At 31.0% G+C, this 23,995-nt stretch overlaps 1 protein-coding gene across 1 annotated transcript; it reads left to right on the forward strand.

Annotated features, from left to right (window-relative positions):
• The first annotated feature begins 350 nt into the window (after positions 1–350).
• LOC143253326 (succinate--CoA ligase [ADP/GDP-forming] subunit alpha, mitochondrial-like) lies at positions 351–23,660 on the forward strand. The gene is made up of 8 exons (XM_076507022.1): positions 351–464; positions 2,585–2,685; positions 14,422–14,538; positions 16,816–17,028; positions 18,750–18,969; positions 20,781–20,854; positions 21,901–22,092; positions 23,156–23,660. Exons 1-8 carry the CDS (start codon positions 425–427, stop codon positions 23,180–23,182), a joined length of 984 nt encoding a protein of 327 aa, XP_076363137.1. The 5' UTR covers positions 351–424; the 3' UTR covers positions 23,183–23,660.
• Positions 23,661–23,995: the final 335 nt, after the last annotated feature.

The following is a 23,995-nucleotide window of genomic DNA, read 5'->3' on the forward strand; positions in this document are numbered from 1 at the left end:
AAAAAGTACAACAGGTGCACAACACTTTTTATGAGAAAATGCAACTAAAATCATGAAAAGTTTAGGTATTTACGAAAACCAGCGTTAAAATTAGGATTTGAGGTCATATTTGAAGAGATATCTCAGAGGCGTTTTAAAATATACAGTTTTAGATATCTTTCTGTTATCTAATAAAATATATAACAAATTAACAACATTTTCAGGAGGGAACCTTTTTTGTCCACTCCTTGTATGTTTTGAAAATCTTTAAAAATTTCCCTTTTAATAACATTTTAAAGTTTCTTCATAAGAGAGCTTTGGGGTATATTTATTCAGTATTTATAATATAAGACTGTTACAGTGTTTACTATTTTATATGTATACAGTTCACAATATTCTTTATTTGCCCTCTATTGGTAATCTTTTATAATATTATACGAGTACCATGGCGAGTGTGTTGAAGAATTTAGTGAGACAGGCTCCAGGTATTTTTTATGAATTATATATTAACTATGTGGAAGTAAGCTTAAACCTTTAATAATGATTGTATTGAATATATATATATATATAAAAGTAAGCGTCCTGTATTACACTTTAAAGAGATAAACCTATTTTATACACTGAAAACAGCAATCGTTTCCTAGCATCTCAACAATATGTTATTAGTATTACAAACGACAATAGTATTGAATTTATGTTCTTTTAAAAGTTCAAGTTCACTTCAAGTTCAAAATTATTCAGCTTGTTTGAACTTAGGAGTTTTCAACTAATTTTAAGCAAGTTGATCTAAATACAAGGTCTTCATTTTTATGCAATAAAACTTGTGGTTTATTTTCTCGTTTTAATTTCTAAACTAATAAGGAATCTGGCATTCTTTGGTCAAAGTTAGGCTCATTAGACAGAGTACTGTGTAGTTATAAATGGTGATGGAATAAGTAATTATTAAACCAAATTGTTAACTCTTTAATTTTTTGATTTTCTTATTGTTTTATTAAATACATGATTATCTCAGAAACAAAAATGTCTCATTAACTAGATCCTGGTAAATCGAGCAATTTTGGAGATGTTGAGATATTAAAGAAGATCAAATGAGTTTTCTGAGGATATGTGCTAGCCCAAAGTCTTGTACTTTTGGTTAAATCAGTATACCTTATATGTGCTTTTATTCAGTTTTTGTCACTTAAATGTTTCAGATTAATAAAAGCAGATTCACAGATTGAAATTTGGATTACTGTATGTAATAACAGTATCAGATACAGGTATTATAATAATTATTCACTTGCTAAGTTTCCAGGTTTTAGATTTATAGTTTGTTTAATGACAGTTGTATTATTTCATACTTGTAGTTTTGTTGATAAAAAATTTACAACTTGTAATTCTATTGTTTTTAAAATTAACAGTTAATTAATTCAGTTCCTTAACTTAGTATAAACATTAAAATACTATGCTATGAAGTGAGTTGTGTAATTAAACTTAATTTATTATACACTGTATGTAATACAAAAGTATGTGTGTGAATTATTCAGTCTGAAATAGTTATGATGAAACTTTGTAAAATAGATGGCAGTTACCTGTTATGGAGACACAAGTGTAGAGGATGACGTTTTGAAATTTTTTTGCCTTTCCTCTTCAAGTCTTGAAAGGCAGAAGACTTTCGAAATATTGTCCTCTACACTTTTGTCTCCATAACAGGCAGTTCCCATCCATTCTACAAATTTTCATCATGAATACTTTGACTAAACAATCTGTCAAATAATTGAAATAGGTATATTTTTTGTTACTGGGCAAAAATGTTTTAAACTTACTATGAAATTCTTCTGACAGAAACTAAAACTGCTTGGCAATTTTTATATTGTAAAATAGTTTCTTTTCAAAGTGTCATGTTTAACAAGGTTATCACTTCACATTTATCAATTATAAAATAATGTAACAAATTTATAAAAACTCGTGCATAATTTTATGAGTCATACATTTCTTGACCAAATTTGTAATGCACTATTACATATGTGGTAAAAATATTTATATTATAAAACAATACTTTTTAAAGGTTGGTATAAAAATGTGCAAGGTAATGCAATATGTTACTATTGATCAATATGTGCATATGTTTATTCACATATATATATATACATAAATTAAGCTAATTTGTAATGTATAGGCAATAACAAAATTTAACAATATGCTTTATTATTAGTATGTTGAATAAGCTTTCTTAATAATGATTTTTATCTACTGCATCAGTAGCTTTTAATTCACAAAGCTAATCCTCACCGTTCTATCAAACTTTTTTTCATGACAACATTTGTTATTAGCTTATGTTTTCATAGGTATTAAATATTTTAGGCAACTGAAAGTAATGAGGTACTTTTATATTTAATACACGTTTATTTTATGTGAAATTAAGTGAACCTGAATCAATTTTCTTAAATACTCTAAATTTAAAGAGAAACCATAAATCATGTAGGTTCTTTTTATTGTCAATATATGTCTTCAGCTGAGTGTTGAGATTTATATTTGCTACTGTTCATGATTTGTGATATTAATGATTTATTATATAGGAACCATGTACATTTTACAATTATAGTGATTTGCTTTATATTATTAGTTAGGCACTTGGGAGTTCGAAGTTGTTATGCAATGACTTGCAGCAATTTGATGATTAATAAAGATACCAAAGTTATTTGTCAAGGGTTTACAGGAAAACAGGTAATATATACATATGAACTATTTCTTTAAGAACAAATGTCAAGTAATAATTTTCAAAATTTTTATTGTTTGTATTATTTAGAAAGCTAACCATTTTTAGTAGCAATTTGCAAATTTATTAATTATAAAAATATTATATCTGTATATATTTAGTGTCATTATTGCTTGTCATATTCATACTAGTGAACCCATGGGTCTGTGGCCTACATTTACAGAACCACCATATTGTGCAAATTTAATGCTTGTACTACCATCTGGCACTTTTTCAGTTTCATGATCATTGCCATTATAATGCAAGTTTAATTTCTTGAAACAAGTCATGAATGTTAATATGTAGGCTTGCTAGTTTACATGCTCTGGCTTAAGTCTTTACTGTATTTGGTTTTTGCCTATTAGGGAATCCCTATAAAAATGTTTTGTGAAGTACGTGGATTTCCTAAGGGATTAGGTGAAATGTTTTACCTTTGTGCAAGCTTTAGGGCTGAAATGGTTTATTTAGTACCACTTAGAAGCCATTAAAAATCTAAACAATAGTTTACATGTTTTGGAGAAATTAATTTTACTAATAAAAGTTCAGGTATTGCATGATATTCAGGGTTTTCATACACAAGATTTGGCATATGTTCAATCTTAAGTTGACTGGTTCAAGTTTAACCTTGCCTCTTTTATTTTTAGCTATTAAGAGAGGAATACAAAATATTTGTAGCTTGGTTAACTTTATTGGGTTAGTGATTAAAAACAGTACAAACAAACACACAAAATACACATAAAGATTTCACTCAAATTCAGTTATCATCCATTGTTCTATGCTGCAAGGCAAGCATTTTTTAACATCAGATTTATATACAGATCATGTTGGAATGTTGGCCACTTGCATGTTTTCCTCTTCCCTACAGATAATTGCTATTTCTAAAACATACTCACCATTTGCTGGCATTATAACTATTCTTGTACATTTGCTTTGGCTGTTTAAGCATTGGTTTCACATGCTCCAGTGTTTTACATCCCACTTCTAATTCACGTATCTAATTTGCAAATCTCTTCACCCACATCAGTGCACCCTTTATTCTGGTACTATACATATAAGAATCTCACTTGGATAATTATCTTCTCTCAACAAAGCATTTTTTGCAGTTTTTTTTTTTTTCTGGTGAAGTGTTGCTCATCATTCCATAATGGATTGTGATTTCTTTGCTGCCCTGTAAATTTCTGCCTAATTATAATTCCCTTTAAAAACATTAGATGTGATATTTGCAAGTATGAATTCCAGTTTTACTGTCATCAGCCTGGTGACTTATCCTACCTCTCCTATTTCTCCTTTATTATCTAGCATCTCTCTCTATGAGTGGTAGGGAGGTGGGGGCATTTTTGGTTGAGGCTGTTGATGTATTGATCAGTTGGCAGATGGAAAATACATTTGGCCTGGGATATTTTATCCTGGAGTTTCTGGTGTTGCTTTTTTTGTTAATCCTGGTTATTCTGGGAAGAATTTGAACTCTAATATCTTTATTTACAAGGTTGACTTCTTGCAAGTCCAATTTGGATCAAACACCTACTACTCCTTTTCTTCAATTAGTTACTTCAAGATAACTTGTTGAGGAAGTTTGTGTACCTGCTGTAGCCTCTGTTTTATGTATAAATTATTTTTGTTGCCATTTTGATGTTTGAGAGTATCCCAGAGGCATTTGTATCTGCTTTTTTTGTTGTTGTTGACTTCTAGACATTCTTTGGCTCTAGCAGTTAAATACTTTCAGACCTTAGTTTTCAGGGTCCCTTTCGTTTAGGCCAGTTTATGTCATTAGCATTGGTATCAACTACTGACCCATGGGTACTTCAGGTGCTGGTCATGAGGTTGATAGGGACAGTCAATCCCGTTCTTCTGGGATGTTACTCCTATTTACTTGTGCCTGGGATAAGGAGAGATTGGTAGATGGTTGTTGTTTTTGTCTTAACCCATTCTATGATCCTCCTTCATCCAAAATGATGATCTTTCTCACCTTTCATTGGCATTATTAACTGAGTCTGTGGATGTCCAGGTTTAAGATTGCTGAAGCATTTTTTTGCATTTTCATAGTGAATTCATTTTGCCTTTTAATACATTTTAGGTTTTACAGTTAATGATCTAACCTTCTGCTGGTATGTACAATTTTTCACCATATTTTAAGCCCAGCTTAGCCACCCTCCATTCTGCTCCAGGCTATATTTCTATCTCTTTGGGTTTGTGGACTTTAGTCTTTGAACTTTTGAGATGAGGACACATTATCCTTTCAGTAGTCTCATTACAACTAATTGAACTGAAACATCAATCTACTGGATCTACCACTCTCTTTCCTCAGAATCAACATCTTGTTTTCTGAATGGTGGTTGTATTTGATTGACGTTACCAGTGGTATGTATATTTACTTGTGTGTGTAACTGGGATTATCTCTTCACGTGTACTTCCCTTTAAACATGTGTTTCAGGTAATCTAGGATATATGAATGAAGGACAAATCTTCATTCTGCATCAGTAATTTAGATTTTCCTGCTGTCCAGGTATTAGTGGTAAGTTTAGATCTCTTGCAGCGTAATATTCTCATGAGACATTTCTTCAGTTCTGTAGTGGACTCTTTAAATTTATTATCATAGATACATGTTCTTGGGCTGCTTTTAAACTTTGGTTTTTTTCTCTGTGGGGTTTATTCCAGTACTTTTAGCCTTCTGGTTTTGCCATTTTCATGGGATGACGAATTTCTCAGATTGTTAGTCTCAGCCCCCAATTTGAGCCTTTAGCCTCATGTATCATGTATGATCCTTCTCTTAATGGGTATTTTTGGGTGCTGGCATTGTTGACATGTATGTAGGACTATCTTTTAAGTCCTGCAATACCCTGATAGATCCTTTCTTTCTAATTCTCTGGCAACCAGGGAATGGAATACACCCCTCTCCACAGTTATTTTGCCATCTATTTCTCACCTTTGCAATCAGTTGTAATCTGATCATTGGTTTTTGTCCTATCAGCTCCAAAGGTGTTAATTGATTCACTTTGTTTTTTATGGTGAGAATCTCAACTCTGTATTCATTGAGATCCTTTAGTTTCCCAAGATTTTCCCCAATTCCATATTCTGGTTTATATAAGTGAGAAATCTTCTGAGTTATATCTCATCATATTCAGCACATTTATGTGTTTTTCTACCCATTTCATTTATCCAGTGGAGGACATTTTATAGGCTGGTATTCAGACTTCTTCCAATGCTTTTCTCTCATGTTCTTTACATGATCTGGCAGCTTTTTTCTGGGAGTTTTCCACTACTCCCATGGTCATTTTTACATCTTCTGGATTTAAAGGAGGAGAAGATACTTTTCTCTTTATTTTCCAGGTTTCTTTACATCTTGTTTTCATTGGATCCCACCCTGTGGTGATTGTTGTCCAGAGAGATGTACATTTATCAGTCCTGTTCTGCACTATCAACGATTTGACCAGTCTTATTATTGGCTGCAACAGAGTCTATAGAAATGAGGTGTTCTGTAAGAGCATCTGTGCACTTTCCAGGCGGTATTATCATATTATCTGGACTATCATAATTAAAGTTAAAGGGGATTCTCTGTGTTCCTGCTGATCATCAGAATGAATAAATTGGGGTCAGTTTGCTTTTAAAAATTTAGGAAGATTGGTTTACCTATTACTCAGTTTCCAGAGCACTGTTCTTCGGGACTCCCCAGCACACATTATCTCCTTCCCAAATTCTACTTGTGGAGCTAGGGAGTTGTTACTACACTCAGTTTCCAGTCACTGGGGTGGAGGACAAAGGATTTTCTCTTGAGCATTAGAATAAGTTCCTCCACTCTTGGAAAAGAAGGCAAAGTTGATGGCCCTTCTGCCTGAGTTTTCTTCAGGTAAAGGAGAAAGTTTGTCCACCACTTGTGTGTTACTTTCTTATTGTGAATCTGGTGGTGCAGAATACATCACTCTGTGGCTACAGGTTAGGATTCAGTAAAAAGTATATCTAGATATAACATTGCAGTCCAATAGCTTGAGCTATAGGGATATAGGGACCAAGACCTCTTAATTTCAATCCTGAGTTGTGGAACCTCAACTGTCTGATTGGAGCTGGTGTATAATGGTGTTCAGTCATGTATTATTCCACCCTTGATATGGAACTAGCTAGGTTCTGGGTTTTGGATGTAATGTGTTTCCCTAACTTGTATACTGCTTTTATCTTGGTACAACCTTGTTCTGTGGTGATGCTTTGTGTATGAATAACGCCTGCACAGCGTCTACATCTTCTTAGTGTAGGATTCTAACTATAGTGTTAATGGATGGTAAGTGTGTTTTGAAATTTAAGATTTTCCTAAATTGAAAATGTATTTTCAATAATACTTTAATGACACTCTCCATCCCTTCCTCATTACGAGCAGTGTTAGTGACTGGGATGGTGTAAGTTTCTAACAAATTATTATATGAATGAGGTGTTCACGTACAGTACCAGCGTAGAGGATGCATTGATGTGAGTGCAGAGATTTTCAAATGAGATATTGCCAAGTGCATTTACATGGAGTGTAAAAGACTGAAGCATGTGAGACCAATGCTTAGATAGGCAAGGCTGATGTCAAAGAATAACTGATACGTCGGAGGAGGCAAGTACCGCTGGAAATACATTTTTAGTTTAGGAAAAATGTTAACCTTCAGTCTCTATTAACAAAAGCCTCTTCATAATAATTTCCAAGTATTAGATTTATGCTAATTTTTTACTTATTTTTCAATGTCATTAATAGAGTGCAGGTGTACTTTATGTATTTGTTATTGATTAAATTCAATTACATTGAAAATTGGCAATCAAAAGAGGAAGTATTATAGGAGTAAAAATTGAATTGGACTTGTGCAACTTCAGAGAAATTTAATGTGGTCTACTGACTGATCAACCAACACTTTTAAGATCATGATTGTAATGACTTGTATAGTTTTTCAGTAAATAGATCATAATCTAAAAGAAGAGACTTAAATATAGTGAAAACTTTTATTTAAATTAATTAAACAATAGGCTTAACTGAGATCAGTTATCCACTGTTTCTTTAATCTGCAATTTTTTTGCTTTCTGTGGGTGAGCAGAGACAATTGATGCATTAGTGTATTTACTTTCACAGCAACAGGTGCTTGTTAACAATCACATGATACCAACAACCACTTGCCTCTTGATAGTTTTGCCTGAACTAACTGCCTTTGTTTACATCAGTCTAAACACTTAACTGAGTGGTTGAATTGAGAGAAAGAAGAAACAATGATATGAAATTAGTAACATGTTCAACCACAGTGTTTCATTCCTGAAAAAACATGAAGTGCTGAATCTGCCATTAAAATCCTAGAAACTTAGTTCGATTTAGGACCAAAAAAGAAAAATAGTTATAAGCTTCCAAGAGTCCAGAACTGTTTCAGATTTGAGTTTTCTTTAGTACAGCCATGCAGATGAATAAAATGGGAGAAAATATTAGGCACCACAATGAAATTTTTTGCCATTATGGTGAACTGGGGCCTGGGATTTGTAAAAGCCTGTGTTAGATCATTTGAGATAAGGTAGTAGTTGTCTTAAGGTTAGTGGCATACAAATTTCTAAGGCAGATCTATAGGCAAGATAGCTTAACTGTGTCAAGAGGTAAATTATGTACAAGAAAAATATTTTCAGTTGAGGAGTTGATAATTTTTACACAAATTGCAGTTGAATGAGTTTTGTGCAATCAGACTGATTGTTGGTCCAGAAAAGTAATTTCTAATAATTGACATCTTTGATCTCTCCATTAATATATACCTGTATCTTTAGATATAGAGATATAGAAAGTTTACAGATGGATGTATTATTGTTCTAAATCTTTATTCTGTTTCTCTCTGCATGCCATTTTGTGGTGTAACTCTTGAAGCCTTATTATTTAAATTTGGGATTTCAGAAAGATCATCTTTTATTAATAGGAAATGTATGAAAGTATATCCACATTTGGACATTTAATCAATTGTTCAAACCTATTTTATTGGATTTTCATCTTAAGATACATAAGCTTTTGTTGAAATGAATAATGCATTTTAAATATGTGACAGTTTTGGATATATATCTATATATCTTTAGTAGGTAAGAGATATTGTTTCATATTATTCTTGATTATTTTTAATTTGAGTGGAATTGTATTTGGCATGTGTCCAAAAGCTAACCTGTTGTGTTGCATTTACCCACATCTTTCCTTTCTAGTGATTTGGTTCACAATAAATGTTTTCAGTTATCCTTTTATTTTTCATTCTTTAGATTATCTTTCTAAGAACTTGATTCACACACATTGAGCTTCAAGGTTAACTACCTATACACTGTTGCTAAGTTTTCACTTAATGTTTTCATTTGTTTGGCTTGTACAGTACTTAACATATTGAAAGTAGTAAATGTACTTTTAATACTGATGGCCTTACAGAATATGTCATAATGGTGCTGTAAGTCTAAGTTTAAACATTTTTTTATTTACTTGAGTACTTTACATAATTTTCTGGTAAAATCTTAAGAATGAAGTTTTAAAATGTCCAACAAATGTTTTGTGCTATTTCATCACATTTATTATTATAAAGGTAAGAGATCTATATTTCATTAATGTTTTATATTCGTTTTGAACAAATCTCAGTTATGATGTATTTGTGTGTGTATGCACATATATGTAGGTATATACACACACACACGATGTGCACCTTTGTTATCTTAACAGTTCTAAGAGACATTATGCAGATTTTGAAAAAAGTACTGTTTCATTGTAAGCAGACATTTCAGTCTTCCTCTTGTAACAGCTCATTTGTGGATTAGTTTTAGTTGCTTAATGATTTCTGTCATAAGTTTTATAGTTTATTCGGACTGTTTGACTCTTGCATCTTTTAAACTTGTTGACTGATGAGCATGCTTATAATACTTTCCTTGTGCCATGTTGAATAATTCCTATACATTGAACTTCCATGGTAATGTGTTTCATTTGTAATTGTAATATTAAACTAAATTTTTATTTTTAAATTTGATAATATTAGCTTTACAACTTATAATTTCTACATTTGGTTGTAGGGTAATTCATTATTTTTTGGATTTTAGACGTGTGTTATACAGCACAAACTGTGGTAGTTAAAAATAAAATTAACAAACTGTATGTAATAAAATCAAGAAGAAAGTATATTTGATAAAAATGTACAAATAAACTGTACTTTAAAGCAAGTGAATACTAATTGATGGTGTTGTTAATAATATAAGTACATGTAACCAACTGGCTAATTGCTTCTTAAGCAGAGACAGTGGATCAAATTTCACTAAACTTCCTAGCTTTTTTTTGCTGACAGAAGGGATTCTAAATAAAAGTTCCAAAACTGATCTAACAATCCTTAGTCTTTCTTACCTGACCAATCACAAAATTGAAACACAAATCCAGGGGCATTTCTGCTCCATGTGACAGGCATGAAAGAACCAAATACATGTTTTCGAAATACAATGCAGTTATCTCAAGAAAGAGTAGATAACCTTATTGACCAAACCATGTATAAAAACAGCACCTAGAGCTGAATTAAAACACATTTATTGGGTTTACAGTGGTCACATTAGAATTTTAGAAACATAAAACATTTTTGTAAATGTGAAATGTACAATAATTCTACATACCACACATATTACACTAGTCATGCAGGTCATGGGACCTTGTTGCTTATGGTATGGTGGGTCTAGCACTATTTTTGAATGCTGTAAAATTTTTTCTTGTACTTAATTTTCTGATGGGCATCAATTGTGTTCAAGACTCATTCAAGCTTTATAAAGCCATATTGATAGTTTGTATAATAACTGATATTGTATGTGATTAGGGTGGTCCCATATAGCCTTAATTTCACACTAGACTACACATCAGCTTAAAGAACTTGGTACCTTCAACTGAATGCACCTTCTTTGTCTCTTAGTGTGTATATCCTTTTGTGCTTGGGTTTATACACGATGCTTGCTGTTAGTGTAAGGAAATATCATGTGTGTCACAGCTGTTTAAGAACAAAAATTCAGTAGATGCAAGACACTCCAACTTGCATCACTTACAAATTTGTTGTTTTATTTAGTGAAATACAATGTCTGTGTTTAAGTTATGTTCATTAAATATTCTTTTGTAAAATGTCTGTACACAGTATTTGTTAGGGGATGCTATTTTATGGTTGTTTCTTTTTCTATAAGATTCCTACTGCTTCCTTCCTGTAAGGTAATTCTGTCTCCATAGCCTCTGATGTTCTGTGTTTTTTTCCTGTTTAACAGGGATAATTTTTATCAGCCATTTCAATGTTTATTTTTAATTAAAAAGAAACGAAAGAACCTACTATTACAGAGATGCCAACCATTACAATTTGAGGGTAATCATTACGATTTTGGTGTATACATTACGACTATACGCTTATACAGACAGATATTACAACTTATTGCAACTCCAAAATTATTATATATTATATAGGCCTATATAATAAAGTGATAAATTGTTCTCCCAGGGCTTTAAAGGGGTGAAAAGAAAATTTCTAGTGAGATACAAATAAATTTTGATAATAAATAAAAGACATAGTCCAAATGGCTACTTGCGATAATCATGTTTGTGCTTGAAATAATAAAAAATATTTGTATCTCGGACGTCTACCAATAGTTTGAGTGTGGTGCTTTTCCATACTGGGTACGTGGGAGAATCCATAGTTATGGTATCAGTGCTCGTTAGCCAATCAGCACTCGTGTAGATGAGTATTTCTCGTTTTCTAAGCGGTATAGAAACACCAATGCGATCGTTCACAAAATGGAAAAAAAGAGGCTTCATTCACTAGATTGTCTTGTTTCTGGCAAATCTAAAAGGACTAAAACTGTGAATAAAAAATTTAGGAAAGAGTATAGTGCAAAATATCTGGTCATTGCATCAAAAGACAGTGACAGTTGTGCGTTTTGTACAGTTTGTCACATCGATTTTTCTGTGGTGCATGGCGGGATCAACAATTGTTCCTGACATACAAAATCGGCATCTCACCAACAAAAGACTGAGGTGAAGTCAAAAATGATGCAGATAACATTTATGAGTTAGAATTCAGAATATGAAACCATAAATGTAGAAGTGATGTTCACGCAATTCATCATTGCTCATAATTTATGCCTAGTTGTAGCTGATCATGCAGGACATCTATTCAAAAAAATGTTCTCAGGCTCTGATAAAGTGAAAAAATATGGCTGTGCTAGAACCAGAACTACAGCCATTGTACAAATGTTGGGTTGTGAAGATGACAAAATGATTTCAAGCATACTTACTAACAGTGTTTACAGTTTAGCCACAGATGGATCCATAGACATGGATGACTCAAAACTGTATCCAGTGGTTGTACGATATCTGTACAGGCTCTGTCTACAATCATTACGCTCAGTCATTTGAAATAGTTGGCATCTCTGCTATTAATAAAATAGGCAACTATTAATCTTTATAAGATATGTCTGCTTTCTCCTTCAAAAATTGTAACTTTTCCTGGACAGAGATTTTTACTAAACAGCTCTATGATTATAGTTCATTGAAAGGTATATTTTATTGCATTAGGCATAGGCCTATTCTCTTTGCATTCATAACTGCAGTTTAAAGATAAGTCCTAATAGGCCTAATGTTCAAGGCAAGGTAAGAACAAACTCGTATTCCTAAATTACATCTGAAATAAGTAATAATTTTACTTCTAAGCTGGATTATAAGGCTAAAGTTAAAATGAATATTGTTTATTAAAAATTAAGTAGTGCATAATACTTAATATGTCTTCTTTCTCTTATGAAAAACAAAATCAATAATTAGCATGCACATACAGCTCTGATAATGTACTGTACTCAAAATGCATAATGAATTTTGGCTTTGTTCAGGTCTGCATGAGTGATACTGGTGCTTGACTCAAAGTATGTTAGGGACAAATGATTTTATTATATAGTAGAACTTTACAAAGGAACATACAATTAGTAATGGAAGGAAAGCTAAAAAAATTAGTTATTCTTTCCAGCTTTCTCAAATTGTCTGGAAAATTTCTGAATTTTACTCTTTTCACAATCCCAGATTGGATTAAAAATGTTCATATTCTAATTCCTAGAGAATTGTCATGCTTTTATCACATTTGTGAATCATTTGAATATTTGCATTCACTTAATGTACTTGATAAATGTAACTAAATGTATTTGTTGACTTGTCATTGAAAAACATTCTATAGCTTTCAAACAGATTTAATTTAACATAAAAACATAATCAGGAATGCAAAACTCCCAATATATTTTGTTCTTGAGTGTTGTAAACCTTGCATTGGAATGCTTTTTTGTACACTGTTACAGGAGTCTTTAATAGTAATTGTCTTGAGAAACCACAGAGTTGTGCTCAAACCACTTTGTTTACTTTCTACTGACTTAGATATATTATAATTTCTTCTAACCAGTTGCTTTTATATGTTAGCTTCATTAGTAATTTCTCAGACTACATGTTGTGACATGATAAAGTAGCGAAGAGCTGTATCTATAAAACTGTTGACTATACTAGTAACTTGTAAAGTTATTAAAATTGCTATTTGATTGTTTTAGCTTTATTGGTGATAACATATGTATATGCAATAAATCAATTAATCCGTATTTTGTTTCTCTTTGTTTATTAGATTGTACCTACATTTCACTTCTCATGCATGAAAACTGCCATGTAAAAATTCCCCTTAGATGTTTTTAGAAGTTAACTATTATGTACAGTACTAAGAAATGTTAGTTTAGTACTTTTAAAATTTAATTTTAAACCCAAAAAACTTTAATTCAAAAATGTTTATAACCAGTAAGTGGGGGTTTTAGTGGACATGGGAGGATTTGTATTTTCCACATTAGACTATATATGAAAATTTAGAATCAGCAGGTAACTAGGTATAAAATAATTCTAATGTTTAGTTTTAGGCAGTTTTGAATTGATTCCAAATTAATGTAATGCTATTTTAATAGATTAATGTTTATAGTGTCACACATAGGTTAAACACAAAATTTAAGAACTAACAGGCATTCTAATTAGTTCTTTAAGGTCATAAATCAGTTCTTCAGCATATTTCTCTATCACAGAGGAATAAGTTAAAATATTTATTTGTATTTATCCATAAAGCATGAAAGAAATATGTATTATCTGTATGCATATCACTGTATTTGGTAAATTTCTATTAAAAGTTCTCACATAAGGGAAGAATACTTTTGCTGAATAATAATCCTATATTTAGATTTTAAAACTGATTCTTTCCATTTTAACAATTTCTGATGCCATTGTTTTTTAACTGATGTAAGAAAAGTCAAATTAGTTTCTTCAGATTTTGTTTTAAAACAAATTAAAAAATAATTTTGTCCAAAATTTTGTGCTTATTGTACACATTCTGAGAGGTGTGTTATTATGGTAACTTGTTTTTACAGTCATTTCATAAACTTTTTGATCGTTAAGAACTTTGTTTATAATTTTATAAACATCCTGCTTGATCATTTTCATAACAAATGTAAAATTTGTTTCACCTTTAAAAATGTTTTAAGTGATAAAACAATCATTTACATTCATCTTGCAGTTAGTAAGGGTTGACTTTTATTTCAAAATGTACTCTCAAACAAAGCATTTGAAGGTACAAGAAAAAATGTAGTTAAGCACTGAAGTTGATGCATAACATATTTCTATACTTAGGTTTCTGTCTCAAAATCATTACTTCAAATTTTACTACTCATTGTAGGGTACTTTCCACAGTCAGCAAGCTTTAGAATATGGAACTAAACTGGTTGCAGGAGTTTCCCCAGGTAAAGGAGGAATAAAGCATCTAGGAATACCAGTTTTTGACAGTGTGAAAGAGGTAAAAAAAAAAAAAAAAAATAAGAATTTTATGTAGACCTTTTTGGGGTTGAATTCTGCCTAGTTCCCAATGTTAAATGACATCAAAACAATAGCTTTTTGTATATTCAGAAGCCAACTACTGTCAATTAATTTTTAAAAAATACTAAATTCCCATTAAAAGTATTTATTTTGAACTTTAACTAATAACCTATGCTTGTTTTCAGATATTACATCTCTGAACTTTAATAGTGAAACTAAATTTTTCATAACTTTCCATAAAAAATTTCTACTATTGTTTCTTTTCATTATCATAACTTTTATTTCTTAGATTCTGGATAAAAACCTTGAATTTTGATATTTTCTTTCAGTATGTTCTTAATGCTAAAGGGTGTTTGCTTATAAACTAAATGTTTAAGACATAATATATTGAAACTCATATTAATAATATCTTTATAGAGAATGTAGCCTACCTGCATATATATTTTTTTTAGTTCTGATTTTATATATATATAAATAGATAGATTAACAATGTTCAAGCTCTACAGTGTGGTAATTTTTTTCACTGTGACCAGTTAATACTGATTTTAAAAAATTATCATATAGTGAGTACATTGTGCTTTATGCCTATACAGCTAGTATCATGTTAATATGATGCAAAAAGTGCAGAAATGAAAATCATATAAAGCAGGTTGTTCAATCACATTAAATTAATCTCATTATGGTTCATATAGGAGCTTATCATGATGTCACTCCTACTTTTGTATCATTTTACTGAAGTTAATCACTCCCAGTTTGCCCCTGATGATGAAATGTCACTCTTTTGAAATTGGTCAAGTTATAGCCATTCATTGTTGTTTTTATTTGATTTTTTGAAATCTACTTGTTTTCCTAACATCATGAATCATGCTGTATCTTTTATCATTTTGTTACATCATGTTAAATCTTGATTTAAAGTTCATGTAGGTTATGTTTTTTATACAAGTGAGTATCTAACAGTTTAAAATTGTTATTTAGGATAAACTGTCTTTGGATAAAAGTTATCTTCAACATCAACCAAAAAATAGAAAAAAGAATGGGATTTTTTATGAACTATTGAAATTATAAGAGCAGGTGAAAGTAGCCCTACACTGTCATACTAGTTGGGGAAACATTGGGGTAAATTTTAGTTGACTTTATTCTCTTGGTATTCTTTCCCTCACTTTCAGTCCTGCCAATTCCCTTAAGTTATAAAACCTGCTTATATATTGTCAACATGTTCACATAACATCTCTTTGATTTATATATCTGTGAGCTAATTGTCTATATATATATATATATACAAATTTGGTGTGCTTACTTTTGTGTCATACCTGAAGAAGACAGACCAAAGTACTGTTAAAACAAGTATGTTTCTATGTTAAGCACCTCCTTTTGCTTTATGAATCAGAGTTTGTTAACTTACTGCTGTAATACCATGATACGTTCCTGCTCATAGGAACAAATGCACTTTTATTATCATATATACATTTAACAATTTTAAGAGAAATAATACAACTAAATAACCAGTATGGGCTAGGTTTTGAAAGAGTTACTACTATTTCCTGCAGATAAATTCATGATAGGCATTAAAATTATATAGTAAAACTGTAAGACATTTTGTGTATTCATCTAAAAAAAATTTCTTCATATGTTTAGAAGCTGTGTTAAGTCAGTTCTTGGTAATTTTTGTTCTCTACTTTTGTCATTAGATGTGAGAAAATTTTACGTTTTGGAGTATATAAAGATTTCATTCAGTTATTTTATAAAACTAACTTGATTAAACCCAAATGATCCATCTGTTGATAGGTGTCAGTATAATAAGTATTCTTGTAGAAGTTTCACTATTTCAGTCGTAACAAATTTTTCAATTAGAGTAGATGGGCTTGTTTGAAAGAGATGATCCAGTTTTACTTTGTGTTATTCCATATAACTTGACGGTGCTATAAATGAACTATAAGTACTTATAAGTTAAAGCACATAAGAATATGTAACACACTGACCATACTATATCTGCCATATTCAGTGGTGACAAAGCCTTTCACCCAGTACCGAGGAACGATTAGGCACAGACTTAATGTTTTGTTCCTTTCTAAACAGATTATCATTGAACTTATCAATAAATTTTGAATAAAAAGAATGTTTTCAACTTGGTGTGACATCTTTGGCTAGGCTTGTTAATTTTGGATATGTCAATTTAAGAAACTTGATATATTTTTACCCTTAATTGTTCAGTCATTATAATGTTTCTGTGTGTTATCATTTTTCATATTTTCCAAAGGCTGTTGCAGAAACTGGTGCTACAGCATCTGTGATCTATGTCCCAGCACCATTTGCAGCAAAAGCTATTGATGAAGCTGTGGATGCAGAGGTACCACTGGTGGTATGTATAACCGAAGGTATTCCCCAGTTGGACATGGTCAGAATTAAGCATCGTCTTCTACAACAGTCAAAAACCAGACTGATAGGGCCCAATTGTCCTGGTGTCATCAAGGTGAGCACATTTCAGCTTTTGTTACTTGTGTTTTGTTTTTGAGAAAGATATGTTCTTGTAGTGTCCAAAATGTTTTCATTGTGCTGTTCCAAATACACTGAATTATTTAAGAGTGTGTATTGAAGTGTCAGAAGTAAAACAGGTACTTTTATGAAGAAGTGGTTTTCTTTGTGCTATATAGCTGTGTTCTGAAAATTTTCATACTGATTAAAAGTCTTCTAACCAACTAATGGTTATAGATATATGAGAAAGATTTAAAATGTGAAAATAGTTATCACTTGCTCTAGTTTTTTTGTGACATCTCATAACTCACCCATTCAAACATGAATTATTATTGACTAACTATGTGTTTGGAGTGGATTATAATTAAACAAATAGAATGCATGATTTACAAATTATTGTGCAGTTATAATGCTACAAGTAAAGTATATATTTGATAATTCAGAAATAGAGATGAATACAAAAATATGTGTTAATGATATGGAATGATGTATTGTGAGCCTGTACTGTGACAGTATTAAATGAACAATTTTAGACTGCTCCACAACAACACTTACACATAAATACAGGTGTGATAAACAAATTAACAGTATTACAAAATGGTGATAAACCATCCACACTTTTGTTCAGTTGTGCCAGGTGCTAATAATGTAGCTTCACTGTCAGTATTGGTTGCTGTTCTTGGTCTGCTCACAGGGCTTCTATATATGTATGACATACTTTCTATCAGGTGATGAACCAGGCGTTTATTTGGAAACCATTCTGTAAACAATCAGAAAACATTCTGGTGACACTGTACAGTAGGACCATGTTAAACTGCTCTTCAACTGAATATTGTTATTATTAGGTTAATGATTTAGAAGTGTGTGTTCCTCATGAAAGGACCTTTTGTTTTAAAATTTCTTAAACCTCTTGACTCATCAAAGATGTAATGACCTGCTCCTGCAAAATTTTGACCGTGTATGTCATTCCTGGTTTTGCATTAAAACCTTTGCTGTGGATAGATTTCAGTCTTCTGTGGCACAATTTTACATGCCTCTAGAGGTGCACTTATAACAGTTGTCCTTGAAATGTAATTTTTGATTGAAAATGTTTCAGTTGTTACTGTCCACACCTTTACCACTGACATTTTGGGAGTCTGATGCTTATTAATAAAATTTCTGAAGGACATCACCTTGAATGTCCTCAATGGTATTATCACAGGGTAAGTTCACAACTCTCACTCCATATCATTTATCAGCTACTTTCCTATACCTCTCCATTTCTGGATTATTTGTCTGTCAATGTGTTTATGAATTACTGTATATTTATCTAAAAAAGGAAATGAAACAGGTGTTTATATGTTTTTAGAATAATTGTCTTATGAAACTTCTATATTTTATATTTTAAAATAAATAAATGATGTAAGATATGTCAGAGAAAACATAATTCTAAAATACCACACATTTCACTGGCAAGGAAGACCCACAAAAGGCAACTGGTGGTTATGTGGTGCAAAGTATTTAAAGTGCTTTTAGTTGTTATGATTTTATATACTTTAACATTTTCTTCCAGCTTTTAACTCTGCCCACTGCACTTAGTACTTGTTGTTATAAATTTAAATTTATTACTACATTGTTTATAGGTGAACACTTATAAATTATTCATTTATTTTTTTTGTGTATTTACAAAGTTAGTACAATGTAGTGTCCAGTTATTGAAGTTTTCACATATTTTGCCAGCCAGGAGAGTGTAAGATTGGAATTATGCCAGGACACATACACGAGAAAGGAAAAATTGCTATTGTATCTCGGTCTGGAACTCTCACTTATGAAGCTGTACATCAAACAACCCAAGTAGGCTTAGGACAGACATTGTGTGTTGGAATTGGTGGAGATCCTTTCAATGGGTCGAACTTTAGAGATTGTCTTGAAGTATTTCTTAATGACCCAGATACTAAAGGCAAGCAATTAATTTAATTTAGACTTTTTGTTTTGTATGAAAATTATTTTAGGAGTTAATAAAAATCTGAAAATAATTTTAATATGTATTATGTCATTATAAAAAGTTATTTGCTGGTACAATTTTTTAAACTTTTTGCAGAAAAAGTATAAAATCATGTACAAAACAATTTTGTTTTGATATAGTCTGTTATTTTATAATTACTGTAGCAATTACTTTTAGCAAAAGCTGGTCTTTTGAAGTTTTAGTTGTAACTTTGAAAATATTTTCAAGGATGAGAATAGCAAATGAAAGTATTGATTAGACATAGAACCCAGGCTCTTAAAGGTCTTGGAAGCTAGGGGAACTACATTCCCATATCTAAAAATCTAAAAATTGATTCTTTTGTTTGAAATTCTGGTTCTATAATTTCACTGTCTAGTGTATAAAATAACTTATGCGTGTAAGAATAATTTTGGAATCCATGATATTCAGTATGCTTTCACTTGTAACAAAAAGTCTGAATGAAAACAATTTTGAGATTTTTGTTGTATATCTGTCCTCCTCAATTTTCATAAAGCTGTATCTGTCTTTTGCTTGATATAAAGAAAGCTTAGACAGAGAAAAGTATATTTAAAAGGTTTATTAATGGATTGCATCTCTTCGGAAAGTGATGTTTTAAGCTGCTAGCACAGATCTTCATCTTATGAAGCTGTATGCCAACACCTCAAAATGTTCAAATCTTCCTAAACAGATACAGTCCATCAACAAAGAGCCTTTCATTAGCTCAGTGAAAGTAAGGCTTATAAAACTAAAAACTTGGTTTTAATACCCATGGTGGGAACAGCCCACATAGCTCATTGTGTAGCTTTGTGCTTAACTATAAACCTTAAACGAAGTATTTCTGTTCAATTTAGACTCTACTTAAATGAATTCACTGATTAGCATAAACATCAAAGTAATAGCCTATCTCAGTATTCCCACACCTCCAACATTTTTCTAATCAGTTTAATGAATTGGGTGGCATCAATAAAATTGATAGAAATCTGCTAATTCCCATCTTTTTATTTTTTTTTTAAGATTTGTATTACAATCTAAAACATATCAGCAGTTCTTAATAGCTGTGATGCATATTATAAACTACAAGGAAGGTAAGTAGTGACTGAGTTTTCACTTAAATGGATCAAAAAGCTGATTTATGATCAGCTTAGTGTGTATGTATGTACATATAATTGAAATACAATTACTGCTTCAGAAATGAAATCTGAAATTTACTAAAAATTGAGAATTATGTTGTCTTACATATTTTACAATTAATAAAGTTTATGAACTTAGGATTTCCTTTGTCAATCTTTTCTACACAACATTTTATATGATTAAACATTTATAGCTGTAAAACTTGTTGCTAAAGATATCTTCTCTTAATTCAGTTGAGTTGGTGTTTTAATAGCAATAAGTTTGCATCTTTTATATCATCAGTAATACTCATAATACTTCTCATGTGAGCATTTTACAGACTTTTTTGTTCTTATTATATATAAAGATATAATTTTGCTACAAGAACCATAATCTATCATTTTACAAAACCTAGTCACTGATAAATCTCTTAACTTCAGATGTATCATTGACTTTAAACAAGTTTTATACAACAGATAGGATTACGATAATTTGTGATTCACTTTTTCAAAATGCTGTACTTATAGTGTTGTTTTGTTCTCGAGAATGGCATGTAGCAAGATTATATATTCAAGATCAAATCCAACTTACTCCCTACCACATGACATTGTACAAGTTATGTATTGGATTGAGTTATATCTTCTCCTAATTTCTAGGCATAATTCTTATTGGTGAGATTGGTGGTGGAGCTGAAGAAAGAGCAGCAGAATATTTAATGGATCACAATAAGGTATTTTGATCCCATGAAAACTCCTCAATGCAGATTAGCATTTTTATTCAAGATAGTCATATTGTAACACTGGAAATCTTGGGGTTTGTGTAAATGAGGATCTTGAAAAAAATTTAACAATAAAAGTATCTGAAAAGTTGTGCAGTAAAAGCAGAGATGGTTCATTTCTTTATTATTTTTGATTGATTTTTCTTAGTTTTGTCAATTTGTGTAAATTGTTGAGAACTTGTCATAAACATTTGTATGTATGGTTATTACTTACTTATCTAACATTGACCAAAAATGTCTGAAAAGTTACCAGACATCTTTTATCATTATTTTAAGTGCTTGCACCCTAAGACTAGTAGGGTTGTTCTGTGTAATATGGCATTACCTTTAGCATATGATGCCCTGCATCGTGTATTAAAAATGAGACATTTCATCCACCATATTACTACTTAGTTCTACACTTTTGTTCTTTTACCTTACTAAACAGGTGATTGTAACTACATAAAAATATTTTTCGTCCAACATTGTATTCAGTAGTTTGTTTTAAGTGATGTATATTCAATTGCATAAAAAGAAATGCCAAGATTGCTGTTCATTTCTCACATTCTAATGCCAGTTAAATTATCTATCACTTCCTAAAACCTTAAGAACAATCAGGCTTGCAGCATATCTAAATCATGCAAAAATATATAAATGTATTGTCCATAATATTCTTTCAAGTTTTCTTCAGAGGCCTATATTTAACCCATTTGCTGTGGCTGGGATGTATAGTTTCTAGTGTACATCCAAGCTGCAGTAAGAGGGTTTTATCTGATGGATTTCAAGCTTCAAAATCATGAAAAATATTAGACGATTCTTAAGAATTCATAAAGTAGATTATCAAAAATCTCAAATTGCTGCTGACTCCTTGAAGATACAGTTTTTTCTTCAGGGTGAGATTCAGTGTTTTCTTTCTGTCTTGATAAAAATTATTTTTGTTTAAATCCTCAGCACTTTGAACTTTAACTGTACTAAATGATATCAAAATTATGACCTTGTTTCTTTCCACTTGATTATAGGGTAGTAATTCTGCTAAACCTGTAGTGTCCTTTATTGCTGGGCTAACTGCACCTCCAGGAAGAAGAATGGGGCATGCTGGAGCTATTATTGCTGGAGGGAAAGGTGGTGCTAAGGAGAAGATTGAAGCGTTGAAGGCAGCAGATGTGATTGTCACAAAATCTCCTGCACAAATGGGAGCAATAATGTATCAAGTATGTAAAAAAAATACATATTTATGTATGGTTGATATTTCTGTTTTGGGATGCTTTCAGGTAAGATATATTTTGTATATTGTGAACACAGCCATCTGAGAAATGATTAAAAAAAAAAAGTATATAAATACTAGTAAACTTAAAAGGATTAGTCCCTCTATGCAAACCTTTCTTTATTTTGAAGGTATGACTGTTGAAACTGACAGCTAAAAATATTAGAAATTTAGTAGATATTCTCTGATGGTGTAATATCAGTCATTTGAAAATTAATCATTAGTTTTTAGGATGGGAAAAGGTGTTTTAGTTACCTAACTAGTCAATATAGTTTTTCAAGTGATGAGTTGGGGTTTGTGAGCTGTCTGCACTGAGACAACATTTCAACTCTCTCAAAATGGGTTTAGCCAATGTAACTGACACATGACCTATTTGCACTTGTATGAAGCCTTTATAGATTTAGTAATACTACCTTTTAATAGAAGTGTACATCTTCACAAAATATACTTTAAGTATAATAATGTAATACTTGAATAATTCGACAAGAGAAAAAGGAAGTAATGTGAACTGTATAGAAAGTTTGATATAGGATATGTATTTTGTTTTAAAATCTTTTACATTTTATTGAAAACATTATCATTTAAAAAAAAAAGGGTATAGGTTGTAAGTAACTTGTAGTAAAATTATTAGTGGGTTTATTGTCATTTTTTACAGTTTAGGAAGTATTATATAACTTTTAAGGGGAGAAGCTGGGAGAAACTTTTAGTAGAGTTTTATTTCTACTTTTTAAGAATAACTAGCTAGAGTTTAGATGTTGTGGGTATAAGTATTGAACTTTGCATCCTTTGATTTTTATCCAACTGCTAACTAGTTTTCAACTGCATTTAGATTTTGAGAGATGGAATATTGCCACAGACAATTTCTGTTACAATTGGAAATTACAATGGACTTTAATCATCTATTAACAGTTTAAGCTATTTTATATGTATGCAGATCACTCAGTATTATTGACTGCATTGAGTCCACCACCAGCACCAAAATAAACTGTGGATTTGTTTTTATTTCACAGGAAATGCAGAAGCGAGGCTTAGCTTGAAGATTATATGGTGTAGATGTTCTGAAATCACGAGTAGAGGGATGCTTGTCATATTCTAGAGTAGCATGACCATTTCCACTTTAGTATAATTGAAACTATGTGTAAACCAATATTTTCACCCAACTTTTTTGTTGACGTGTAAGAGATATGACAGACCTGACTGTGATGGATATTATAATTTTATTAATTTTAATTATCTATATATTTTAATTTTTTTCTGAAAGCAGGTTTTGTTTAAAACTGTTTAGAACATTTAGTAGTATTAAATCATTTAAATTTATTTTTATTTCTCACGCATTCATTTGGAAAGTAGTCGTTTCATTATTTATTGAAGTTACAAGTGACGTAGGTTTGTTTTTTGTTTAATATTTTTTTATTAAAACTTTACAGTGGGATGTTTTATGGTTGGGAAATGTTTAATCAATTACTTTGTATGATATTTATGAAGTCAAAATAAAGTTTATAATATTTCTCCTTATGATGTGTTTGAATAAATATTTTATGCAATTTCCAACCTGTAAGGTATATCTTATTCAACAATGGAAATTTTATAAGCCTACAAACAAATATACACTTCAGTCAATGAAGATATGTTCAAATATTTACTATAATTTTTTTTAAAATTAAAATCTGTGTCCTTAACTGTACCTTTTTTTTGTCATTAAATACACAGATCACTGCTATTTAGAGTTAAGGCAAATGTTAGTGAGAACTGTTAAGAAAGTAAATAACATCTACGATACAATGATTTATTTTGCTACTGTTGTTTATAGTAAGAGAATTGTAACTTAGAGTTTGGTATTTAAAACTTAT

Source organism: Tachypleus tridentatus, chromosome 1, assembly GCF_004210375.1.
Source record: "Tachypleus tridentatus isolate NWPU-2018 chromosome 1, ASM421037v1, whole genome shotgun sequence".
NCBI lineage: Eukaryota > Metazoa > Arthropoda > Merostomata > Xiphosura > Limulidae > Tachypleus > Tachypleus tridentatus.